The sequence below is a fragment of the Pezoporus occidentalis genome, unplaced genomic scaffold, assembly GCF_034315485.1.
Source record: "Pezoporus occidentalis ecotype Australia unplaced genomic scaffold, CSIRO_AGI_Poc_V1 ctg128, whole genome shotgun sequence".
Lineage (NCBI taxonomy): Eukaryota > Metazoa > Chordata > Aves > Psittaciformes > Psittacidae > Pezoporus > Pezoporus occidentalis.
Window position 1 is genome coordinate 529,472 of NW_026913082.1, and position 18,813 is coordinate 548,284.

Consider the following 18,813-nt stretch of genomic DNA (forward strand, 5'->3'; position numbering starts at 1 on the left):
ACAAGGTTCAAATCAGGGTGTTGCTGGCAGAGCCAAGGTGATGAACACTGAACTCACCTCAAGCTGAATCTGCAGGACACAGGAGGGGGCTGTTGTTGAGGGACACTATTAAATGGCTATAGCACCATCCCAAGTAGGGGTTCTTTCCTGCGCTTGCTGCAAATCAAAGCAATCCACATCGGTTCTAGACATTACAACACCCAACTAAAACTAAAGCAATGCCTTTACTGCACAGAGGTAAAGATGCAACACTAGGGTCTCAACCCACAGTTACATGTAGAGGGGAAAAAACAGCAAGAAAAGTAACATCTCTACTCAAAAACGCTTAGAAAGCAGCAATATCGCCCATCCTGGTATAAAGTGTTTATTTGAGACTTCACAATTAACACAAAGTCTTCCTTTCAATGCCTTTTCTTTTTCATACAGTCAATAGATTTGTATTAATCCCTCCCCCATGCATGATTGCTGTTTATTAATCTAAGCTTTTTTTATTTTCATCATGAAAAAATAAAGCGTTTCCCCACCATTTCATCTGTTCATGGTACCACTGCCATCTGCTGTGCTGCATTAAAGAGGAAAAGATGTAGAATGGCTATGCCTACCACTGGGGCTGAAATTACTCCATTATTTATTGATCTATCCTTTTCTTACAGAAAGTGTTAAATGAATGAATCACCCAAGAAAAATAAATATATCATAAAGAACCAAAGGCTCTGCAGTATCCCTTTTCTTAACATACAGCTGCAGTTCAAACACATACGTTGCTGGTGACAAATCAATTAATTCATTCACTACAGTGCTGTCACCTTTACATATGGTTGTGAATTTAGGCTGAGAAAGAATCTGTTCCAAAGGAGCCATGAGCCAGAGGTGGCATCTAGATGCCAAATTTTTGTACCTAGGCAAAAGAGATCCTCATGGAAGCCAATTACCTACATTCATCAGCTTTTACTAAAGGGCAATTCAGTCTTGTGCTTTTCAGGTAAATACACACATGGGGTCAGCCAGAATGAAAGGCAGTATGAATGGTGTGCATGTTACTCACAGCGGTGGGCGTGAGTTCTTGGTATCAATGTCTCTTGGTTGTGCATCTCAAATTACGCTCCTTGGCTCATCTCACAGTACTTTTGGCACCAGCCTCACACATAAATTACTCAGTTGGTCACCTTGCCTTTTGAGATCATCCTTGGAGATGACAGAAGTCAAGGAGGCTTTCTCGTAACAAAGACGGTAGGGGATAGGCCATGAAATACAAGACCCATATTTATGCTTTATTGAATTACTGTGCAAAAGGGAATACTGCATCAGAAACCATAGAAGACTATATTTTAATCAGTCACCAGCTGCTGTTACCAGAAACCTGCTAACAATTGCTCCAATTGGTTCATTTGGCTACTTTTTGTTGTTTTCTTTTTTTTCTTTTTTTACATAAATAATATAGACCAAACATTATAAACATTTCAGCAACCATTTCTAAAAGAAGACCAAAGGAGCCCTTTTAGGTGCCAAGAAACAACTGCAGGATTCAAATTCCAAAACTGTCTTTGGAGTCATCGAATCATCAGAGTGACACGGCACCCAATGACAACATCATTCAGTCGAGCTCAATCGGACTGCTATCTTCCTGACCATCTTCTGTGTCATCATCTTCTCCAGTTCCCATCAGACTGTTTAAAAGATTTCCTAGAATAAAATGCAGGACAGTAAAATTTGCTAGTTTTGCATTCTCATCTCAAAATCTTTTTAACTGTTTTCCTTCTGTCCTGCTAGGGTGCAGACTGCAATAATAAATTGAAAAAGAAGGGGGGGATTTTGAAATAAAGGCATCTCAGCAAGACATTAGTATTCCTACACTGGTTTCCATTAAGAATTTATTGATTTGGGAAGCTGTATTTTGATACTGATCCTTCTCTAAGAGTACACTGGAAAAAAACACCGAATTCTCATACTTACTTACTATAGCTACACCCCAACAGGAGGAAAAAGAAATACAACCAAATGAGGGAAGTCACACCTCCAGTAGTAAAACTCTCAGAAAGCAGCAATGGTCTGCATTACGCTATAAAGAACTTGTTTGAAAGTCAGAGACATTTATGAGTTCTCCCTGTTTTATCAAATTTAAAAATGCTTGAATTGCTGAAACGCCACTATTTACATATGGGATCTATGATGATGTCTTTCATCAAACTTTGGGTATCAGTGAACTGGCATTTACAGGTAAAGCCTCAAGTCAGTTTACAAACAGAGAAGCTTAGTTCTCAAGGAAAAACGTTTGATTTTACAAAAGTAATCCAGTTCAATTTGCTCATATTTTATTCAAGATCAATTCAGCCCTCATTTCCTGTTCATTTCTTGTAGAAGGGGCAGTATAAATTTCAGAACTTCTACTCTGAGAACATTCTTTTCACATCAGCACTGGTTAGATCTCTACCAAAGTCCCAGATTCAACTTAAGAAAAATGAGCCACTTAAGTCTGAGGAAATTAAGCTTTAACACAAATGAGATTTTCCTCTGCATTTGGAATTTGTACCATAATGTCAAAAATTAAACATGAGAGTCTTTTACATGCTTCTCTCCTTCTCAAAGATAAAGAAAAGCCTGGTGGTATCCATAAACAACTGTCAGTATAACCTTACCTAGTAACCCTCCGTAGGATGATGTCTGCTTGGGCGGAACACCAAAGAAAAGCTGTCCTATTCTATCTAGGTACTGAAACGACACAAGATGAAGAACAATGTCAGCTACCTTGTTTACAGGTTAAAATACTATGGGCAGCAGTCATGCCACACAAGCTAGATCACTGAATCCTACCTACAAGACACAAACAGCTGTTACTTAACTAATTCTGAGGTGAGACCTTCTTTACAGCTACGAGTAACTCACCTCATTATACATGGGATCTCTCTTCAGTGAAGGTTGATACTGTTCACATAATACTGTAAATACTGTTAGTTTTCCTCTAGAAATGAAACAACAAAATATGTAATCTCAGTAACAACTTGAAAGGAAACCAAGAGCAACATGAGAAAAATCAGACTGTACCCATCAACTGCCAGTAACAGAAACCAGATGAAGTTTAGCAGTGGCTGAACAAAGGGAGGACCCTTTTCTATTGAAGGATGTTTCTGTGTGTATGTCGTAAAAACAACTGATGCGCTGGTCTTATTTTTTAAGCAGAGAAATCTGCAAAAGGAAACAGAACACAGCAAGTTAAAAGGCAGAAAAGTAGCTTCACATGAAGAAATTAAAAGGGAAGCCAAATGCTCAACAAGCTCCATTTCATTTGTGCACAGAAACCATCTCAGGCTGAAACCGATGGCAAAAACTAACTGGTAGAGACACACATCTTTGGCAATGGCTTGGCTATCAACCGAGGAAGGGGGAAATCACTACTAGAATACATTGTGGAATAAGCAGGTTCGGAGGCAGAACTGATTAACAGAATTACTTTAAACAAGACCTAAGCAGGTTGCATACAAGGCAGTTACTAAAAGAGGGCATCAATTAAATAAAAATGTGGAAAAACTAGCCACTGTGTGATTCAAATTAAATATACCACATTTACTAGTCCAGAGTTACTGTGCTGAGGTAAAACCCGATTAAAGACCTCCCTCCTGGCCCCATCTCCTCCCGAAAACATCTCCTTTCAGTATGTATCTGCCAGTGTCCAATTACTCTTGCCATTCTACTAGCACTAGCTCAAAATACCATGGCATCAAGACCGCTAGTAAGTTTGACACACAAAGTCTCACAATAAAGCTACACTTTGAGTTCCCAAGCCATTTGTCACCAGTGAATAGATCAATTTCCCAAACTTTGTTCCCAGATCTTTGTTCAGGTCAAGTTCACTTAACTGGCAATCTCTGCAAGTCCCATAGGCCTAACAAGAGACTTTATGTAGGACACACTGTCTGCAAGCACTGGGAAAGATCCCACAAGCAGTCTCATTTTTGCTCTCAGACTGGACTCCAATTCTGTACCCTCACACGTGCAAGGGCATTGGGCTCTTCTGCCTTACTGCTGAGCAGGGAACTGCAATTATTTTCATTAGAGTATAAACTGCTATGTAAGAGGATTTAGTACAGTGGTTGAGATACAGGCCAGTAAAGGATGCAGTAACAGTGCTGTATAAATACTGAAAAAATAATTTCTTACTTGTAACTTCTCCCCACAATTTCCCCCACTCCAGAACAAAGACTCATAAAATTGTGTAAGAGAGTCCTGCATACACTGGATTTCCATAAAGGATCTTCTACCTCTCAAAATTGCTGCAGTCTTTATCAGCCAGCTATGGAAAACGGGACAAATCTGACATGACAGCTCACTGCTGCCAAAAGAGAGACAGACATGCTCTCACCTCCTCCCTCTCCCCCAACACCTACTCTCCTCCTGATTCCCTGCTGCACAGTCCTGTCTTCACCTCCTCCTCAGACTCCTCCATGAGCTGCTTTTCCTGACTGAGAAAGCCATCAGCTGATTCAACACAGTAAAACTGGCTTTGTTAACCTTAACTGTACATGAGCTCTGCAAAGGCACATCATAACTTGAATTCCTACCTCCTACAAAATAATTGCCTAAAATAAATACAAGCCACAGACTAGGGTGATCCAAGAGAAATTATCTTTTAGGACAATGAGACTGAAAACAAGTACTAAACAAAGGGTAAATATAGAGCCTACTTAGGTCCAGTTTTAGTAAGAACATCGAGGTAAGCCCTAACTAGATATAAAGTGTTGTTAACAAAGCTAAGAATTGTGCTTTCAGGGTCAAACAGATTACATTAATTCTTCAGGTAATTAATATGATTTCAGGTTTCGACCTTAATACGTTTTTGTTTGGGTTTGAGTTAGAGTTTCGGGTTTTTTTTCCCTCTCCCCAGTCCGACAAATTCAACATATCAGTTTTGAGATGATTCTCCTGTAGTTATCACACAAAATGAGTTTCAGAAGCTCTGGCCAGTTTTACAGCTTCTTTTGAAAGGGTTAGCCTACAGTTATGAGTAAATTAGACTGGCCTCAAACACAGTCTCATCTCTGAAAAACAGTTAGTAAGAAGTTTAACACCTACTGTAGTACTGCCTGTGCTACAAACATGTCGACCTCACTGCGATATCCCCTGGATGAGGAGTATTCTACTAGCATATTTGCACATCCTTCACCATCTGTGGAGTGCAAGAAGTGATACCGAGATTCACTGTAGTTTTGCTCTACAAAAGGAAAAAGAAAAATGCTTTTAAGAAACCAGTTCATCATACCTGGACATAAAAACAAATCTGTACACTATGGCTGGTAAAAGGACAAGAGTTACGCACATGGTATATAAACAAGACTTGCAAAAGAGAGAGTGGGCTTTTTACTTTATAAGTTAACAGACAATTTATGAAGGGAGATAATAAATGTTATTCTAAATACAGTTGAACAAATGTTACTAAATACAGTTTATTCAATGCCAACCCAAAACACAGCCACCACTGGGACAATCAGCTTGCAGTCATATTTTATCTCACTGCATGTTGACACTTCATGTGCTATTATCAGTGCTGAGGAAAAGAATCAAGAAGCTCCATATTAAACTACGTGCACCAAGAAGTCAAACAGCATCTTCGGTGTCCTTCTAAGTGCACAGAATGAAGGCATTTCCTATTTCTAGTTTAGCCTACTCTTGCTATTAAAATTAAAATTGCTTTCATATTCTGAATAGAACAGCAATTACACAGGAAAAAAAGGGTGTAAGAAATGGCAATGAGTTGTCAGAACTTCACTTGAAGCAAAGCACCATAAAAAATCACCACAATGACAAAACTGCATAGCTGCTAATTTTGGGGATTTAAAAGCTTTGGTTTAAAATCTGAGCCTTTTCTGATGGACTCTCAAAACCTACAGGCTAAGAAAAACATACACATTTTGCTCTTCAAAAGAACAGTTGAGCATATGGCTGCAAAAGGGGGAGTTTTGCTTTCAGAATGCAACTATTTCTTACCCTAATCATATCTCAGCCTCTAACTTAAATGCTCTGAGGAAAATCCTCCCCTTGTGGCTGGTAGCAGCCATAAAGCTAAACGTCCCATGAGAGCAGTTGTGGAATTGCCTATGGCACACAAAAAGGCAATGAGCTGGAATGTTGACCGCTGAGTCAGGATCGTTATATTAAACTGCTATAATCACTTCATAGCTACTAAAAAATATAAACAATCATCCTGCAGTTATTAATTCACAAGAAGCCACAGAAAAAGATAGCATTTATTCAACTGTTCTCACTCACCTTTGTTATGCAAGACTTTTAAAACAGGCTATCATCCACAATTACAATAATTATTTAGTGCATTTGGGTTTATCTTATATCCCAAGTAATAAAATCCCACATAGCTCAAAGACAACATGAAATAAGCCTGATGCTTAACATCACAAAAAGTACTTAATTGCAGATCCAAAGACTGGTTTGGACGGTAGGTGATATATTTCAATCTTTTTCATGTTTACCCAGGATTTAAAAACAAAACAAATATAAAAAACCCACAACAAAACAGCTTTGCTCCCCAGCAATCTTCCTCCTAATAACTCAACTACCTCAATGTCTAAAGGATCAGCCTTCTTTTTACAGAGAGCATTACAGCAGTTGTGGTTTTGGTTTTGCACTAATACAGAGCTAGAGCCCTAGATTTTTTTCTGTTAGCAACATTAAGCTAAATTTACTGCAAAAATCGGGTAACAGCAGAACTCAATCAGTCATTTCCATCTCAGCTTCCTTAGATGATTTCCAAAGTAGATCTCTTAAGAGTATCACACTTGCAATATTTTCAAAACAAAACACAGAACAGCCAGTTGATTTTTCTTACCTTTCCACAGGGTAATTGCTAGTAACTGGTGCAGTTTTGGGTGTCCAAGTTTTCCTGATCCCCCACTAGACCATTTTAGTGCTCTGGACACAAAAGCCACTCTTTCAGGAGAATTTGGATCCATTAAGCTGAACAACTTAGCCAGGTTTTCTGGAAACAATAATGTTCACAAATACTTACTATTAATAGAAATAGGATGAACTACTGCCTCTAATGCATCTTTAAGACACAACATTTAAGTTCCAGTGCTACTGTGTCTTTAAGCTCCCTTAAGAGCCTCCAAAAGCCACCTTAAAAAGAGAAACTAAGAACCTTAGCCACTTCTCATACATTCAGTCAATCCTGCAATCAGCCAGCAATACTGACATGACTGTCAACTGACAAGTCAGCCAAAAGCTGAGCCTTGCAGTCAGCTGGGGACAGCCTCTCTTCATGTGGGACCTTCAGGATGATGGACCATGGTCCTTCAGGATACCCCTGAGGACCATGCAGTTCCAAGGAGGAGAAAACACTCCAGGTTATGGGACTGCTTGCCATTCACAGGGAAGCTGTGAGAGCTGTAGTTTGGAAAAGCACCACCAGAAGACATGGATGGGATGGATACAAAATGTCAGGGCTGATCTAAGTAAACAAAGAATGGCCTCTGTCTGCCTGTCTCCATCAACAGGAGTAGCTCGCCTATGCTGCAGCAGTCATCTGGCCAGCCAGCCCTTAAGAAGGCCTCCCTGAATTGCTGCTTACCAAATCCCACAGTTAAAGAAGAAAAACGCCCTTGTGAGCAGCTGAGTCACAAATAATGTGCACACTACTACACTGCTAGGGTGGGAAATCACCATCCACCAAAGCCCTGGTGACACGAGTGGCTGTGCAGACAATACGGTACTGCTGCATTAATGAAAGAACAATGCCACAAGACAGTAACATTTGTTCTGAGCATGTCCACAAAGGTACTGGGAATCCATTATTCCCTAATGAAGTTCTCTCCCCTTGATAAAGGTAACCCTTAGCCATGCGGCAGGGCATACAACAAGGACTTGGTGTTTCAAGACTGTTAACGACAGTCACTGTGAAGTGAAAGCACAGCTAAACATCATCAAACTGAGCACAAAGGTCACCTCACCTAAAAGGTCATCTGCTACTTTTGCATCCGATTTCTCCAAAGACTCTAAAACCAGCATGGACAGATCAGCAGCGCTGTTTTGCTACAAAACAGACACACAGGAGTAGTGATGAACATACCGGTACATAGAAGAAAACCAGAATTTTGTCACAATCAGATTTAACACTTTTATCAACATCTAAAGCTAAGGCACAGTAGCAAGTCTCAACCTTGCCCTGTAACAAAATTATAGTGACTTGATGTCATCAAAGGAGAAGCTTGCAGGAAAGCAAAACAAATGCAGTTACGATTACTGTTTGGATGCACACACACTTCGTATGCTTTATGTTCCAGTTTGGCATAATCCTTCTTTGTGCACAAAGACTCAACCAAAGATAAACTAAAAGATTACAAAGCAATCACCCCAAACATCTACCACTGAGAATTCACCATTCACCCCTCACAATCTTGGAATAACACCCCCACCTGCCCCAAACCACACACACAAAACCAGTTATGACTTACCTGGTTATGGCTGAAGAACAGCAAAGCCCCTGAATACATTAGTTCTCTTGCTTCTGCATGTTTTCCTTGTGACATATACCTGAAAACAATACCAAAGCCTTGATAAAAACTGTCACTAAAGAAGTTGTGTATGCTTAGTATTATTTGCAGTTAAAGGGTTCAAGGTCACGAAAAATTAAAGCCGACAAAGACTCAGGTTAGTTTTAGTAATGATGTAACTGTAAGTGGAAGCTACAATTCTCCTCCAGACTTGACAGAACACAAGCAAAGAGTGTAAGAATGAAAACTGTCAGCTTCAAACCTGACTTGGGCTGAAACAAAGAAAAGGAAATGATCCCAGGAGCTCACCTGAGCAAAAAAATGCCAATGCACTGAACTCAGACCACCCTGACAGAGCCTTTATCAAAAGCAGTTTAAATGTGGCAGCAGACAGTTTCCAATTTCCATTTCTCTTCACTGTTTCTCAAATAGTCTGTTTTATGAGTAGTTAATAACAACATCCAATTTGCTCATAGCAAAAAAGGAAAGACATCAGTTCTACTAGACTGCTTTAGTATCGGCAATTTTCCTTTTGTTCTCTGTGACACTTGGTTGTGCTGTGCCTGTTCCACCCCTTTCTGCTCCCAGCAGTCAGAGCAGCCTTGCACTCCTGCAGCAGCAAGGTCCCTGGTACTGCAGATCCAACATAAAAGCATTCCCAAGGCTAAGAGAGAGGGGTTGGTGGCTCTGGGAGTGAAGCAGGGAGCAGTGGGAATGTGCAAGGAAAATGAGCAGTGGATCCCAAACACTCATGTGCTGCGTGTGAGATTCCCATCACACGACAGGTCCTACTGGCAAAATCAGATCAGACAGTGGCTGAGAAGCTCAACATGAGCTGGCCATGTGCTCTTGCAGCCCAGAAACCAACCCTGTCCTGGGCTGCATCCCCAAGCAGCATGGCCAGCAGGTCGAGGGAAGGGATTCTCCCCCTCTACTCTGCTCTCATGAGAATCCCCCCACCCTGCACTCCTGCATCCAGCTCTGGGGACAACAACGTAAGAAGGACATGGAGCTGTTGGAGCAAGTCCAGAAGAGGATCACAGAGATGCTCCATGGGCTGGAGCACCTCTGCTCTGAAGGCAGGCTGAGAGAGCTGGGCTTGTTCAGCCTGAAAACCTTGCTCAGGGGAAAACCTTAGAGCAGTTTCCAGTACCTAAAGGGGGGGGGACAAGAAACCTGGAGAGGGACTTTCTACATGGGCATAAAGCAATCAGACAAGGGGGAATGGCTTTAAATTGAGAAAGGGCAGCTTTAAATTGGGTGTTTGGAAAAAAATTTTTCCCTGCAAAGGTGGTGAGACCCTAGCACAGGTTGTCCAGAGAAGCTGTGGCTGCCCCATCCCTGGCAGTGCTCAAGGCCAGGTTGGACAGGGCTTGGAGCAACTTGGGTCTAGTGGAAGGTGTCCCTGCCTGTGGCAGGGGGTTGAACTACATGAGCTTTAAGGTCCCTTCCAACTCAAACCATTTTGTGATTCCATGAACAAGCAAGAGAGGAGGCAGTCCTCCAGTCCTGCTCATCATCTTCCAAAACCCCACACCCCTTTTGTCCTTAACACTCAGCAGAACTACAGTAATGGATGGCACAATGGTGGATTTTTGGAAAGACTATCCTCAACAATTCAGATTTGCAATCACCACAGTAAATGCACTGCATGTTGGTCAAACAGATCAGCAGATCCAACAGGTTTATAGTTGGCTTCACATCTGGGTTCGCTTCCAGGTGTTTGAGTCCAAATATCAGTGTTGATCCACTTCCACAAATTCTACTTCCAGTGGTTTTGCAATACTATTTGGGAGCTCTAATTTGGTAATTATCACATCAGATACTAAAAGATGCTGACAACAGCTTTACAATACAAAGCCCGTTTTTTAAAGTTGGGAGGTTTGGCATTTTGTGGGTTTTTTGTTTTGTGGGGGCTTTTTTGGTTTTTTTTAAAGAACTTTTATTTTTGAAGGTGTTTTTAATGGAAATAAATGTCCATGACATTGACCTAAATGGCATCTAGAACAAGAGAAATACTGTAAGAGATTATTCATACCACAAAATATACCTACAACCGTCAGGAAAACAGAAACCAATGTAACAGGGATGATAAATTTGGAAGTTTGACTCAATCACCAAATCACAAGAACAGTTCAACCCGGCAGCCTGTACAGTAACTGCACCAGTCCAGGAGGGAGACTCGCTCACTGGTGCTGGTCAGGCAGCAAGCACAGTTTCCCACCCACTCCGTGGATCGCAGGCAGGGAGAAAAGATCTACAGGAGACAGGCTTATGGTAATCTTTCCTCGTCCACTTCTTGCCCTCCTCCACCCTCAAGTACCTCTGCATTCACGACTTTTGAAGCTCTGAGTCAGGATTTCAGGCTTAACACACAGCTCATGAGAGAACAGAGCAATGTTTTACAGGCCGGCGTTGTTTAAAGTGAGCAAGCACTGCCTGTCCCAGTTACAATTCCACAGATGAGATCACCTCCACCATGTTTACGTGTCTCGGGGAAACTGCTGACACTGAACACACATTTGATGGAGGACAGACAAGACTGTCCAGGACTACTCCCTGGCCTCAGTGCCTTTCCAGACAAGTTTCACTGCCCCATTACATCTTTTTGCCTACAAGGAAACCCTCTTCCTAGCTATGCAAAACATCACCTTTTCATTTAAAGGAGCACCTCCTTTTGCTTCCATCAAAAATAGAAAAGGTGGGATCTTGGATTCCAAAATAATTTGCGGAGGCTTAAACAAAGTATGGAAGTGAATACATGCCTGGATGAGAAGTGACACACCAAGTGTAATCTGCAATCCTTGCTGCCATCCCATCACATAACCTTTACTGTAAAATAGGCCAGGCTCTGTCTTCAAGTTAGATATATTCACAAATACAAATTAAGTCTTAAGGCCTAGATGGTGCCCTCACTGATCTCATCAGGTGGCTATGGCAGAACACAACTGCTTTAATTTAATGGTGCTTGTCACAGAGGGTAGTGCAGGCTCTCCACTGCACACCGCCAGCAAAAGTCAGACTGTGCACCAAGGACTCTTCCCCACACAACTGGCTGCTCTTTTTCTGCAGATACCCACCAGCCTGTTCCCATTCTAACTTAGATTAGGTTTTGGGTGAGCTAACAAGACCCAGCAGGCAGCTCTCCGACTTCATCTCCCCCAGCAGAGCCTGGGCCCAACCAAGGAAACCCCAAGAAGAAATACCTTAATCTTAGCCCCTGGAATCAAGGGGCTGCATTTTAAGTTTCGGTGAGAGAAAGGGCTCTGAATAAATACCCAGGCCTGCTATACTTACTCATTGCGAAGTACACAAATACGTCAACTACAATTTGGCACCCGGCGCACGTCCTGCCGAGCCGGGAGGGGGGGGCCTGACTCAGGCTGTGGGGTCGCCAAGAACCGCATCGGGACGGTGGCGAGCGTCCGCTCTGCCCGTGTACCCTCTAGGTAGCAGGGCACAACCCGCCCTCTGCACGCCAACGGGACGCTGCGCTCTGGGAGGCGGCGGCCGGGAGCAAGGGCTGCGAACGGGTCGGGGTTAGGCCCGGCAGCGTCAGCAGAGTTCACCTTCAAACCCAGGGGAGCAGCGGCCCCCACAGCGGCGGCGGGGCCCGAGGCAGAGCGGCGGGAGGGGAGGGGAGGTAAGGTGGGAAAGGCCGCGACCCGCTCCCGCTTCCCCCACGCCAAGCCCAGGCCCCGCTCGGGCCGGCCCCGCTCACCGACCCCCCACGGCAGTACCCGCCCCACCCCGCCCCCCCGGCTTCCGCCCGCTCCGACGGCGGCCCGCAGGCGCCAGGGGCTGAGCGCAGTGCCACGGCCCCCGGGAGCGACCCGGGGAGGGAGATGGCGGGCGAGGAACCCGAACCGCTGCACCCGAGCGCAGGGACACGGGCAAGGGCGTTGGCACGGCGCTGATGCAACAACGGAGCAACCCTCGGCGGTTGAAAACTGCGCTCACATGCAAAGCGTCTGGCAGCGACCAGCCCGGGTTTCGCTTCACTCCGCTCAGCGTGTGCCCCGCAGCGCCAGGGGCTGGGAGTCCACGGTGACACCCCAGTCGTTGCCCCAGAACGCTCCATAGAATCACAGGACTCTGATAAACACGTAAATGTATTGGCTTCCGCTAATCATAGGTGTCGTTATGTGGATATAACTGTACCAGTTTACAGTAACAGAAACAAAGCTCGCTAAAGACACAAGATTAGACAACAAGTTAAAAAGGGCCGGAACTCTTGAGCAAAACCGAGTCACATAGCAAAAGAATTTGTAAAGGTAAAAAAAAGGGGGGGGGGGGGGGGCTTGATATAAGAAAAGCTAGTGCCTGAAAAACATAAAAGTTAAAGCACTTTTTAGCTTAATTTAGGCTCTAGAAAGAGAACAATGCTTATGTTGTAAGTCCGTGGAATGTAGTGGCCCCACTAAACATGAGTTAATTGTTTCACACTGGTCTTCTAAGGTACCTTTAGTTTTAAAGAACAAGGTTTGTGTTGTAAGTCTGTGGTGAGATAACAGGATTTACATGAATGAGTTATTTCACACCAGCCTTCTACTTATCAGTTAGTTTAGAGACAGAGCCTCCCAAACATCTGCTAGCTTGGGATACTCCTTGTGTGCCCATCCTGCAGTAAATTTTGCAGGAAGGTCACACTGTTTTAAATCATTGCTAGTTATCAGAAGAATTACAGATACAGCTGGTTGTGTGGTTGCTGGGGGTCCAGCTGTGCCCAAGGTGAAAAGTACACTGTGAGGAAGACGGCTTACTTCACCTTGAAGACCCCTACTCACTAGAGGAAGACTGCTTACTTCATCCTCAAGACCCCTGCCCACAATCACTGGAGAGCAGTGCTCAGATGCCAAGAGGAGGGGACTTATGATAATAAGTTCTGTGAGTTAGTTATAATATTCCCTGCCTATATGGGGGAATTATGAATATGCATGTAACTAATGTAATAGTGAAAGTATATAAACCTGTAACAAACGCTAATCACTTGCGCCTCTGGCTACGGTCATGCGCCCAGAGCTGTTGCTTTTGCTTTACTGACTTTGTCCCTCAATAAAACCTTGTTATCTTGTTTAGAGGAGTGAGTCCGTATTTCACAGAATCACAGAATAGTTAGGGTTGGAAAGGACCTTAAGATCATCCAGTTCCAGCCCCCCTGCCATGGGCAGGGACACCTCACACTAAACCATGGCACCCAAGGCTCTGTCCAGCCTGGGATGGAGCATTCACAAGCTCCCTGGGCAACCCATTCCAGTGCCTCACCACCCTTACAGTAAAGAACTTCTTCTGTATATCCAATCTAACCTTCCCGTTTAAGTTAACCCCTTACCCCTTGTCCTATCACTACAGTCCCTAATGAAGAATCCCTCTCCAGCATCCCTATAGGCCCCCTTCAGACACTGGAAGGCTGCTATGAGGTTTCCACGCAGCCTTCTCTTCTCCAGGCTGAACAGCCCCAACTTCCTCATCCTATCTTCATGCAGGAGGTGCTCCAGTCCCTGATCATCCTCATGGCCTCCTCTGGACTTGTTCCAACAGTTCCATGTCCTTTTTATGTTGAGGACACCAGAACTGCACACAATACTCCAGGTGAGGTCTCAGGAGAGCAGAGTAGAGGGGCAGGATCACCTCCTTCGACCTGCTGGTCACGCTCCTTTTGATGCAGCCCAGGGTACAGTTGGCTTTCTGGGCTGCAAGTGCACACTGAAGCCGGCTCATGTTCATTTTCTCATCGACCAGCACCCCCAAGTCCTTCTCCGCAGGGCTGCTCTGAATCAATTCTTTGCCCAACCTGTAGCTGTGCCTGGGATTGCTCCGACCCAGGTGTAGGACCTTGCACTTGGCATGGTTAAACTTCATGAGGTTGGCATCAGCCCACCTCACAAGCGTGTCAAGGTCCCTCTGGATGGCATTCCTTCCCTCCAGGGTATCAACCGAACCACACAGCTTGGTGTCATCAGCAAACTTGCTTAGGGCACACTCAATCCCACTGTCCATGTCAGCAACAAAGATGTTAAACAAGACCGGTCCCAACACCCATCCCTGAGGGACACCACTCGTTACTGGTCTCCAGCCGGACATTGAGCCATTGACCACAACTCTTTGTGTGCAGCCATCCAGCCAGTTCTTTATCCACCCAGTGGTCCATCCATCAAATTGATGTCTCTCCAATTTAGAGACAAGGATGTCGTGTGGGACAGTGTCGAACGCTTTACACAAGTCCAGGTAGATGACATCAACTGCTCTACCCCTGTCCATCAGTTCTGTAGCCCCATCATAGAAGGCCACCAAATTGGACAGGCAGGATTTCCCCTTAGTGAAGCCATGCTGGCTGTCACCAAGCACCTTGTTGTTTTTCATGTGCCTTAGCATGCCTCCCAGGAGAATCTGCTCCAAGATTTTGCCAGGCACAGAGGTATAAAACACCTCATGACCTCGGCATCCAGTGACCAAAAGTACAGCAAATTAGCTTTATTTCTTGTCCAAAGAGTACATGAACTTCCAAAAATTAAAACTATTTAAACATCTTGACAGCATCTTGTCACAGTTTAGAAGCATCAAAGAACAGCCACATTGAAAAGCATTTAAAAAATACATTGCACAAAATCTGGGGTTTTTATGTTTTATTCTAAATATTCCTCTGCTTGCTACCTAATTGCTAATAAACAAGAGAATTTTGATCTTCACTGTGTAGCCTTATATATGAAAACAGATGTAGTGCAGGAGATTACTGGGCAACATTCCCGTGCTCTCGGAATCTGTAAAGGCACATATACTCTTCATTTCCCCAGCTGGAAAGAACTCTCAGTTCCACTATTTGGAATGCATTTTGACCGTTCTCCTGGGAAAGGAAAGAGCAAATGAACAAACCAAGAGTTAGGTGCCTGGTACAAGCAATTGAAAACACATTCACAGCAGGCAACAAGCAATGCTGCAAGAATACCCTTGATAAAGCATTTTCTGTACTGCTCCCCATTTCAGTTCATGAACATGCAGCTCCTCTACAAGAAGAATTCTCACCTGAGTGCATATGTATAGCCAGTGTTCTCTGGCAGACACTGGGGAGGAGTATACGTGTGTAGATGTGAAAAGTCCATGCTGAGTGTTTCAATCATACCGTAAAAGGTGAAAATAGAGTAATGCAATGACATAAAATTACATGAATCCAGTGTAAGAGCCCTTGCACTGTTCAGCCTGTGTTTGGAAGTACTGAAGTAAAGCAGCTACTGTTACCAGAAATACGGAGTGCTCAGCATTTCAGCTGTATGGCTGCTGGGGCTGGAGATCCCTTCTCAGTACTGCAGGAAGCTCAGTGTATTTCTGAGCACAACTTTCTTGATGATGTTGTTTTCTGCAATTTCCGAGTTCTCGGGAACATTACTGTAATATGAGCCAAGCTCTCATCACAACTGTCCTACAGTGCTTCCATAGGAACTGAGTCATGCAGCACCCAAAAGAACTAAGCTTGAAAACTAAAAGCCCCATGTAGCCAGGCTTTCAGAGATCTCTTTGCAATGACTTTTGCTTTGAAAGCAAAGCATGGGCTGTGCTGTGCACCAAAGCCTAACACAGAAGAAATCTGAGAAAGGTTTTATATAGTCAAATCATTTTACTCTACTACCTTTGAACACCATCCACTAAGCAGCAAGGGACTCCCCTTCATTTCACATCAGCCTGTAATGTTTTCTATGGGTTATTTCTGTCACAAACCCCACGCTGAATACACACCCCAGCAGAAGAGCCAACTGCAAAGTGACTCCCATGGTTACAGTTTTCCAGAGTGCCATCCAATTCTAAAACCACCCAACCAACACTGGTAAAACTTTCCCTGGAGCCTTTGAAAGGTATTACAGCTTTAGGGAGAATACGTAACAAGTGCTGCCACACTTTAACAAGTAAGAGCTCATTTGAGAACATAAGAAACAGGGACTAGAAAGCAACCAATGATTCCCCGGTAATAAAAGTGGGAATGCAGCGAATGTCAAGATGAGGGATGTTGGTACCATCAGACAACACTTGCTTTAAACAGCAGCAAAATAGGTTTGTGGGATAGATACCTACAGAAATTGAAAACTATGGTTAAGGCTGACCTGTTTCAACTGATTAATCCCAACAGAAAGATTTTGAAATCACCAGCTAGGGAAACCTCTGTTTAGCTTCCCCTGGAGCTGACCTTGACTGCTTCAACACCAAATTCCATCAATAAACCAAGTTTTTAACTGGCAACGCAGCAGCCGATCGAATGCCTCTGACATTATGCTGATGTGACTGCTAAAATCAGGTAACAGCAGAACTCAATCAGTCATTCCCATCTCAGCTTCCTTAGATTATTTCCAAAGCAGATCTTTTACAATATCACACTTTCAGTATTTTCAAAACAAAACACAGAACAGCCAGGTTGACTTTTCTTACCTTTCCACAAGGTAATTGCTATTAACTGCTGTAGTTTTGGGTGTCCAAGTTCTCCTGATCCCCGGCTAGACCATTTTAGCGCTCTGGATATGAAAACCACTCTTTTGGGATAATTTGAATCCATTAAGCTGAACAAATTAGCCAAGTTTTCTGGAAGCAATAAGATTCACAAATACTTAATAGAAACAGGATGAGCTGCTGCTTCTAATGCATCTTTAAGATGCGACATTTACGTCCCAGTGCTACTGTGTCTTTAAGCTCCCTTAAGAGCCTCCAAAAGCCTCCTTAAAAAAAGAGCGACTTTGAACTTGAGCCACTTCTCATACATCCAGTCAATCCTGCATCTATCAGCCAGCAATACTGACCTGACTCCACAGCCAAAAGCTGAGCCTCCAAGAAAGGAAACCAAATGTGGTTACGATTAATGTTTGGATGCTGACAAACACTTCTGCTTTATGTTCCAGTTTGGCATAATCCTTCTTTGTGCAGAAAGACTGAACCAAAGATAAACTAAAAGATCACAAAGCAATCACCCCAAACATCTACCACTGAGAATTCACCATTCACCCCTCACAATCTTGGAATAACACTCCAGCCTGCCCCAAACCACACACACAAAACCAGTTATGACTTACCTGGTTATGGCTGCAGAACAGCAAAGCCCCTGAATGCATTCCTTCTCTTGCTCCAGCACAAGCCGGCAGTGTGCACTTGCAGCCCAGAAATCTCCCTAGTGCTGGACTGCATCCCCAGCAGCGGGAGCATCAGGTAGAGGGAAACCATTCTCTCCCTCTACTCTGCTCTCGTGAGACCCCCACCTTCAATCCTGCATCCAGCCCTGGAGAACAGTTCAACCCGGCAGCCTGTACAGTGACTGCACCAGTCCAGGAGGGAGACTCGCTCACTGGTGCTGGTCAGGCAGGAAGCGCAGTTTCCCACCCACTCCGTGGATCGCAGGCGGGGAGAAAAGATCTACAGGAGACAGGCTTATGGTAATCTTTCCTCGTGCACTTCTTGCCCTCCTCCACCCTCAAGTACCTCTGCATTCACGACTTTCGAAGCTCTGAGTCAGGATTTCAGGCTTAACGCACAGCTCACGAGAGAACAGAGCAATGTTTTACAGGCCGGCGTTGTTTAAAGCGAGCAAGCACTGCCTGTCCCAGCTACAATTCCACAGATGAGATCACCTCCACCATGTTTACGTGTCTCGGGGAAACTGCTGACACTGAACACACATTTGATGGAGGACAGACAAGACTGTCCAGGACTACTCCCTGGCCTCAGTGCCTTTCCAGACAAGTTTCACTGCCTCATTACATCTTTTTGCCTACAAGGAAACCCTCTTCCTAGCTATGCAGCCCATCGCGTTCGCACTGACGGGAGCACCGCTCCTATCCCCAAACCTCAAACCCCTCCACGCTCACCCGACCCCTCACGGCAATACCCGCCCCAGCCCGGCCCCACGACCCAATGAGAGAGCAGCACACGCAGATGGGCAGGAGCGCCGGCCAATGGCGGGCAGCAGCGGGGCCGAGTGCGTGGGCAGGCTCCGCAAGGCCGCGCGGGGCAGGGGCAGGGGCAGGGCCCGGGCCGGGCCGTACCGGAACAGGAGCGTCCGGTACATCTGGTGCGCGCCGTTAACGGGCTCCCCTCTCGGGGCTGGAGCGCCGCCGCGGGTCCTGCCGCCGCCTTGCCGACACAACAACGGAGCAACCCCAGCGGGTGGAAACCGCCCGCACCTGCAAAGCGTCCGGCAACGGCCGGCCCGGGCTTCGCTTCGCTCAGGTCAGGGCGGGCCAGGCAGCGCCAGGGACACCGAAGGAAACGCTGCAGGGTAAGCAGGGGGTGGGAGGCCGTGGGGACATCCCGCTCCTCGCCCCAACACGCTCCAGCCGGTACA

General features: G+C 44.8%; 1 protein-coding gene and 1 long non-coding RNA gene across 2 annotated transcripts; both read right to left on the bottom strand.

Moving 5' to 3' along the window:
• Positions 1-348: 348 nt before the first annotated feature.
• GET4 (guided entry of tail-anchored proteins factor 4) lies at positions 349-18,546 on the bottom strand. Its single transcript, XM_062607983.1, has 9 exons — positions 18,515-18,546; positions 8,460-8,538; positions 7,956-8,037; positions 6,836-6,985; positions 5,068-5,206; positions 3,043-3,183; positions 2,884-2,959; positions 2,637-2,709; positions 349-1,683 (listed from the first exon to the last, which is right to left on the bottom strand). Exons 1-9 carry the CDS (start codon positions 18,535-18,537, stop codon positions 1,595-1,597), a joined length of 852 nt encoding a protein of 283 aa, XP_062463967.1. The 5' UTR covers positions 18,538-18,546; the 3' UTR covers positions 349-1,594.
• Positions 15,115-18,277, bottom strand: LOC134158235 (uncharacterized). Its single transcript, XR_009962664.1, has 3 exons — positions 17,549-18,277; positions 15,522-17,063; positions 15,115-15,342 (listed from the first exon to the last, which is right to left on the bottom strand). It is a non-coding gene; the product is annotated as an uncharacterized LOC134158235 (long non-coding RNA).
• Positions 18,547-18,813: the final 267 nt, after the last annotated feature.

Coding starts and splice junctions, on each gene's coding strand:
- GET4 (XM_062607983.1), bottom strand. CDS start 18,537: ATGTACCGGACGCTCCTGTTCCG. Junction 6,986..7,955: donor AGTAGCAGATGACCTTTTAG/GTGAGGTGACCT, acceptor TATTGTTTCCAG/AAAACCTGGCTAAGTTGTTC. Junction 2,710..2,883: donor GAGATCCCATGTATAATGAG/GTGAGTTACTCG, acceptor GTGTCGTTTCAG/TACCTAGATAGAATAGGACA.